This window comes from Triticum aestivum, chromosome 7B, assembly GCF_018294505.1.
Source record: "Triticum aestivum cultivar Chinese Spring chromosome 7B, IWGSC CS RefSeq v2.1, whole genome shotgun sequence".
NCBI classification, from domain to species: Eukaryota; Viridiplantae; Streptophyta; class Magnoliopsida; order Poales; family Poaceae; genus Triticum; species Triticum aestivum.
In genome coordinates, this window is record NC_057813.1 from 749,896,585 (window position 1) to 749,903,751 (window position 7,167).

Genomic DNA, 7,167 nt, shown 5'->3' on the forward strand with positions numbered 1-7,167 from the left:
AAACATCAGGTTCGATACATAATACATCAGTAATAGAAAAGAAAATAAAACCTCTATAACCTCACACTAGTTGAACAAATGTTACAAGGATCAAAACATGGTCAGCCTCTCTCCTGGACTTGAGCACAGGGGGATTTGGTCCACCCAATCTTGGCAGCAGGTTTTGGAGATGTAGACAGAGGAGATCCATCTTCTTCAACATGTGATCCTTGAGGAGCAGGCGCCAGCGCCATTTCCAGACATCCAAACGGCACCATTAAAAACAATACTACTCCCTCCGTAAAGAAATATAAGAGCGTTTAGATCACTAAAGGAGTGATCTTATATTTCTTTACAGAGGGAGTACCATTCATGTGCTTCCACACAGCCCAGAGAATAGCAGCAAGAGACAGTATATATGAAAATGACAACACATGGTAAAGGGCACTCAATCCAAGCTTTTGCTTGATTTTGTTCAACAGAAGACTTTGGTTGCTTGATCATAGCCAAAGAGGTGACACACAAACAAAGAAATTGCGAGGAATTAAAGTACAATGGGCCTAGATTCCTTACGAAGGCACTAATCCAGCATACTAATTTCAGCCTAGGTTCCTCAATCATTTAAGAACATATCTGAAGTAAAAAAAGAGGGTAGTTTTGTTACCAATTGTACAGCGCTGCCACAGATAAAGACAGACTGGTCTATTTTTCAAATTGAAGGGGAAAATAGTAAGATACTGTTCTGTTCCTATTATACAGTTGCTAATTTCCTCCAGATCCATCAATTCAAGAACCACACCCTAGAAAGCAACAACATTTGGATGATGCAACTTTGAAAGAATTTGTGCCTCCCTCCAAAAGTCTTTGGTCTGTACAAAAATGCAAGTTGGCATTTATATCTAATGAAGATAATATGAATGTGCTCTATCAACCATGTTTCAATTTCAAAAATTCGATTACTATTTCAAAATTTCAAAAAGACATGGACCTCAAAACAGATTCTCCTTCTCAAAACAAAAAAGGGAGAAACAAATACATAACCAGCAGACATGTACAGACTGAATTAACCAAGGAAGTTGCATTTCTGAAATTGAGCCAACAACAAAGCATGCATAATCAAGAAGTAACCAACATGGTCTAACAAAAGGTAATGATTCTCCAAGCAAAGCAACTTTGGAGAAAATGCAAACATTGGGAACTACTGAATCTTCAGTCGGCAACATTTTAAAACCTTCCACCAGAGGCACATTTTCAGTCGGCAACAGCGAATGTTTTGAGAAGAAAACCAAAGTTTTAACATCATCGCCACTGATTAAGCCGGATTTCAATCAATTAAGTTGTAATAAAGCAACTACTGAATCTCAAAAAACGACTGAATCACAGCTAAAGTTTCCTATCAAATTTTTTGTCTGAATGTTACACAGCAACAGAGTTTAAATTTGCCCATGGCGGGGCGACAGAGTTTTCTCAAAACTCTGCAGCCGTCCGCTGCCTCTTCCCCTTCCCGCTGTCAAGCAGGAAGAGGTCAGCGCAGTCGATGGGGACACGCCTCCCGGGTCCAAGAACCTCCATGGCGCGGTAGACCTGGTGGCACGAAATGTTGTGGCCTTCCCTCGGGGGGGAGTCGCCCACCTCCAGGAGGAGCACCCTCTTGGCGGCACCCTGCCGGTGCCGTGGAGACGATGCTGATCCCTGGATGGGGGGCGGAGAAGAGGATGCCGGCCCCGGCGCAGAGGATGCCGGCCCGAGAGACGAGGCCTCCAGGGAAGGCGGAGCAGAGGAGGCCGGCGGCTCCAGGGAAGGAGGCGGAGAGGAGACGGCGCTGCTGCTTCTTGCGCTGCTGAAGACGTCGCAGGAGCGCTGGAGCAGAGGCGGCGAAGACGTCGGCGCTGGAGCAGAGGAGGCGGCCGCGGTCCTTGTTGCGCTGGCGGTCGGTCCCTGTCCCTGGGACCTGGGCCTCTTCTTGGTGGCGACGCGCGGAGACGGGTAGACCTTTGAGAGCGCCAGCTCGTCCCCGCCGGCGAGGCGTCCTGCCTGGCCGGGGAGGAGCTCGTGCATGATGAACCCGCCGCGGGGTCCACCCTTGTGCTCCGCCTCCTTGGAGATGAAAGAGAAGGCCTGCTTGGTTCCGATCATCTTGTCGGGGGCGGCTTCGACGGGGACGGGGGCGTGCTCCGACTTCCAGAACCCCCCCGGCACGACCCTGCTTCTTCTTGCATCCGTCGCGGTGAGTGGGCGTACCAGGTTCACGAAGTAGGAGGCACGCTTGCCGTCGGGCGATGTCGCCGGCGGATGGCACCGCAGCAGATCCTGCGGGTGGTGGCCGTAGACGTCGACTCCGTGGACGAGGTAGGCGGGGAGCATCCAGGTGGGGAATCCGTCGACCCGTCGTCGTAGGAGGTCGAACAGCACCACGAGGCCCGCGTCCATGTGTGGAGGCGGCACCTCGGCCGGCGGCAGGAGCCTCGCCGCCTGGCGCTCCTGGCCCTGGGCATCGGGCTTGCCGTTGCCGATTGAGGCCATCTTCTTCCCTTCTTGATCGATCTTTCTTTTTTGATCGATCCCTCTGATGTGATGTTGGGAGATTTTTGGAGTTGGGTTTGGGCGGCGGAGAGGGAGGGAGAGGGGTATTTGAAGGCCCGGAATTTGGAGGCGGTGCTGCTCTTGCTGTGGTTGGTTGCCGTTGCCGTTGCCCCTGTTTCCTTCAGGCCGGGAATTTGGAGGCGGAGGGAGAATTGGGGAACAGGGGGAATAACTGAAGACTCAACTCTATTTCCTTCAGACTCCACCACTTGTCCAACATGCAGGTCAGCTTCAACGCGGCGGTGCTCTGTGCCGCGCCAGGCTGTGGCCACCACGGTTGCCAAGGAGGGCCATTTCCATCTGGTCGCCGTGTCCACCATTCTGCCGGGAACAGTGACTTCCGTATGGATGTAATTGTCGGAGACTCGCGCGTGGACCGAGCTCGCCTCTCTTCATCACCACGATGACAAGTGCCCTTTTAGCTTGGCCGCGCCTTAGCGTCCTTGTGGGCGATGCACTCTACTTCGACGTTGGTGGGATCGTGGAGTGCCAACTTGGCGCGCTCCGCTTGTCAGTGTTGAAGAAGCCGGTCGCGGGCAAGGGGTGTCTCATGACGGCGCAAGACAGCCGATCTAACCCTATGGTCAATGGAGACTGGGCCGGAGGGGGCCATGGGGTGCGCAAAACTCAGAGTGGTCGATCTTAGGACTTTGCTCCTTGACGGTGCCCCCTGGATCCCAGCACCTAGCGATGGGATTATTGGCGTCTCTCGCCGAGGCCACCCCAGATCATTTATGCTAGAACATATGATGGTACCTACATACATGGTCGATCTCAAGCCAGGCGGAGTGAGGAAGAAAAAAAGCTTACCCCACAGTCAATACGGCGCAGTAGCAGTACATGTACATCCCTGTTCCTTCAGGCATCCAATGTGACATTCCCCTCCCAAACTGAACAAATAGCAACATACACTTGTCAGCTTATCACAAAAGGAGATCCAAAGCTAAGAAAAACAGCATGATATCTCGATACAGAAAAAAAAATTCATGAAAGCATGTCAATATAAGCACCGCAATGGTCTACAGTCTGTGATTGGTGAGCATACTTGGTCAGAATAGAAAGCAGCACACTTGGGTCACTAAATTTATTTTTCCCAAAATTACGGAGCCTGCAAAAGCCAAGAAGAAAAGGAAATTATCTTTCTGGTAGGAAATAGCAAATTGATGGCGGAAATTAAAAGTGTTCAGTATGAGGATGAAATGATCAGATTCAAACATTTCTCCGCACACTTCTTCTCTATGAGATCGACAATCACGGCAGGAACAGGTTCTGCTCCACGACCGACTAGGCCTTTCAGTTCAGTGCCTCGCAAATCTTAACACATTCAGTGGAACAATGCCGCTCCTTGGGGTAATGCCTGCAGCAGGCAATCAAATATTAATACAGATCTTTGCTCTTATATGCAAAGCTCTCAACATATCTCGGACTATAGACATCACCGTAAAATCAGCCATGTCCTGTTCTTTCAGGCATCCAACGCTCCGACACCGAAAAAATAGCAACATACACTCGTCAGCTTATCACAAAAACAGCATGATGTCTAAATCAGAAAAATCATGAAAGCATGCCAATACTCAATGTAAACTACACTAGAGTCTATGATTGATGAACAAAACAGCACAGTTCGGTCACCAAATTTCTTTTCCCCCAAATCATGGAGCCTACAAAAGCCAAGAAGAGGAACAAACCAGGTGGTGGCTAGCTGCAAGCTGCAGGGCGTTTGGGGGTGGCTCCGTGACGCGCCGCCACGCCGGCCTGGACCTTCCCCCACCGGAGCGGCGGCAGTGCTAGGTGAGGGGGGAGCGACAACGCGGTCGACACGAGCGGCCGCGCTGGTCGTCAGGGGTGGAGAGCGCGGAGAGGGAGCAAGGCGGGGGCTGGGGCTGGGGCTGGCAGAGAGACGGCGGCGGAGAGGGCGGGCAGAGCAAGCCGCGGCGGCGTGTGGGGAAAGGGGATTTTTTTTTGAGCAACCGGGGAGAAGGTGAGATGGGTGGGCAAAGAGGAGTGGGTGATGTGTGTGTGGTTCAAGTTTTTTTTGTGTTTATAGGAAACGAAGAAAATACTCCTGGCAGCTCCCTTTCCTCTTTCTTCTCACCAGGTGGTACCCCCTGGAGAGAGCAGTTTCGTTCCCCTTCCCTCCGTTCGTCGCCCCATTGGCGACGACAGGTTTGGGATTTCTTTTGGTTCATGTCTAGGTGTAGGCTTAGTTTTAGTTTGTTCACGCAACATCGTTCGGTCGGTGCCGACATCTTCACCTGGAATAAATTTTTTCGAACCACGGCCTTGACAGCGTTCTACGACGGCTTTGAGGAGTCACAGATTTCTGTCCAGGCAAGGCCTTAAAGACAACGGTGGAGATCTTGCCGAGGGTCTTGTTTCTTCGACTTTGTCCACGCCGCGTCAGCGGTTCCTTCAGCGTTGTCGCGAAGCCAAAAGTGTTGGTGTTGGAGGTGGCCGGCGTTGTGGCGGCTGTACCGTTCGAGGTATATGGTGCGCCTAGAGTTTCTTCGAAGGTGGAAGATGGTTGCCGGTTCTGGAACCCCTCGGCGGCGCTGCCGCATGAAGACTTCAGAATCACGATCCAAGAGGAGTGGAGATTTGTTTTGTCCCACTACCCACATCGACAAGTGCAACGTCGTTCGCAGCAGCGCCTGTTCGAAGGCTCACTGTCAGGACCCCGACTCAATGCCACATCGATCTAGCATGTAACACCCCATATCACTTTGCGGCCTCACGCACGGTATTCCCCCGGGTGTTGCCTTACCTTTGCCCGGGACCGTTTGCGCCTTTTGGCACACGTATATGATGGTGTCGCTAGCATCCATATGATAAGGAGCCCGGGCTGACATGGCTAGTTGTAAACCCAAAGTGACACAAACTTACAGGGACAGGCATCCATGACCCAGCATCGAACGTGTCGGTCATCAGCGAATGAATCCAGGCTGTAGCACTGGGCTAGCAGGACTTCGGTAAACCGGGCTATAGCGGGCTAATAGGACTCCGCTATTTATTGTGTGACATTTCCCCGAAAGGACAGACACAGGAACGAAGAAGGACACATGCCGGCCAGCCTAAGTGTTCCGGAGCAGTAGCAAGCTACCATGGCTCAGTGGAAGCACTAGGAGACATTTCCCGGTAAGAGAGGCTACCAAGGATAAACAACTAGATAGTCAGATCCCACACATACCAAGCATTTCAATAACATACACACAATATGCTCGATATGTGTAAATACAACATGGCATCACAACATAACTCTACGACTCAAGTATTTTATTCAATAGGCTCCGAGGAGCGAGATATTACAAACATGGGTCTCACGACCCAACATTCAGAGCATACAAGTCAAAGCACAAACGGAAGCTTAACATGTCTGAGTACAGACATCTACAAATGAAAAGGGCTGAGAAGCCTGACTGTCTACTAGATCCTGCCGAGGGCACAAGATCGTAGCTGTGGTAACAAGCTAAACGTCGAAGTCCAAGCGGAACTACTAGTGAGACTGAAGTCTCTCTGCAAAAACATAAAATAGGCAAACGTGAGTACAAATGTACCCAGCAAGACTTACATCAGAACTATCTACATATGCATCATTATCAACAAAGAGGATGGTGGGGTTTAACTGCAGCAAGCCAGCTTTGACTCAGTGGCTATCCTAAACTACGATCGCAAGTAACTCTTTTGAGGTGGCGCACACGAGTCCACATATTCACCATATCAATACACCATTATGGATCCACTCCCGTCTCCCTACGAGAACGCCATCCATAGCACTCACACTTATCTTGCGTATTTTAGAGTATCCACTTTCACTTGTCTATGAACTGTACAGGCAACCCAGAAGTCCTTTTCCGCGGACACGGCTATTCGAATAGATGATATTAACCCTGCAGGGGTGTACTTCTTCACACACGCTCCCACCACTTACCGCCGTTTACACGACATGTACTCGGCAACCTTCAAGCGGAAGCCCAACGAGGGTGTCGGCCATGACCTACCTAAACACTCAAGTCTCTAGTCCAGGTTTATCGCCTATTCGGGTTCCATCCGCGAGGAGATCCGGCCAGAGTTTCGCTCACAGCCCCAAACGATGTGTGCAGGGTACCCGAGACACCAAACGGGCGCCTGGTACACCGTGCCACATGCCTACCGCATCACAGCCCACCCCTCTGGTCAGCGCTGCCCACGGCCGCCAGCATACTACAAACACCATAAACTACTTGCAACTCCTGGACAGAGGACAAGGGTGATTAAGAAGCCGAGAGGGTCCATTGGTTTCGGGCCCAATGCATGGTAGTAACTGTTTCATGGATCACAAACACAGAACTCAGTTCCTGAGGACGGTTTCAGTGAGACAACCCACCATGTACTCCTACATGGCCTCTCACTGCTACCTTTACCAAATCGTATTCACACACTTTGCTCACACACACAGTAGGACATGTTCACACACCTCTGATTCATTCCCAATGAATCAGACCTGACTCAACTCTAAGCAATAGCAGGCATGACTAACAAGCATGAATGAGTAGGCACAACAGGGGCTCAAACAACTCCTACTCATGCTAGTGGGTTTCATCTATTTACTGTGGCAATGACAGGTCA

At 50.8% G+C, this 7,167-nt stretch overlaps 1 protein-coding gene across 12 annotated transcripts; it reads right to left on the minus strand.

Moving 5' to 3' along the window:
• Positions 1–453: 453 nt before the first annotated feature.
• Positions 454–4,596, minus strand: LOC123158607 (uncharacterized). 12 transcript variants are annotated; one of them, XR_006479353.1, is made up of 5 exons: positions 4,002–4,244; positions 3,790–3,919; positions 3,608–3,670; positions 3,373–3,452; positions 454–848 (listed from the first exon to the last, which is right to left on the minus strand). XR_006479353.1 is itself a non-coding variant. In XM_044576528.1 (5 exons), the coding sequence occupies exon 5, from the start codon at positions 2,500–2,502 to the stop codon at positions 1,447–1,449; it is 1,056 nt and encodes a 351-aa protein (XP_044432463.1). In that variant the 5' UTR covers positions 2,503–3,452; positions 3,608–3,670; positions 3,790–3,919; positions 4,002–4,041; positions 4,251–4,596; the 3' UTR covers positions 454–1,446. The 12 variants fall into 12 exon arrangements, 9 of the variants coding, with proteins under 9 accessions (XP_044432463.1, XP_044432458.1, XP_044432460.1 ...); XR_006479351.1 differs by having other exon boundaries at positions 3,778–3,919; XM_044576528.1 differs by adding an exon at positions 4,251–4,596 and having other exon boundaries at positions 454–3,452; positions 4,002–4,041.
• Positions 4,597–7,167: the final 2,571 nt, after the last annotated feature.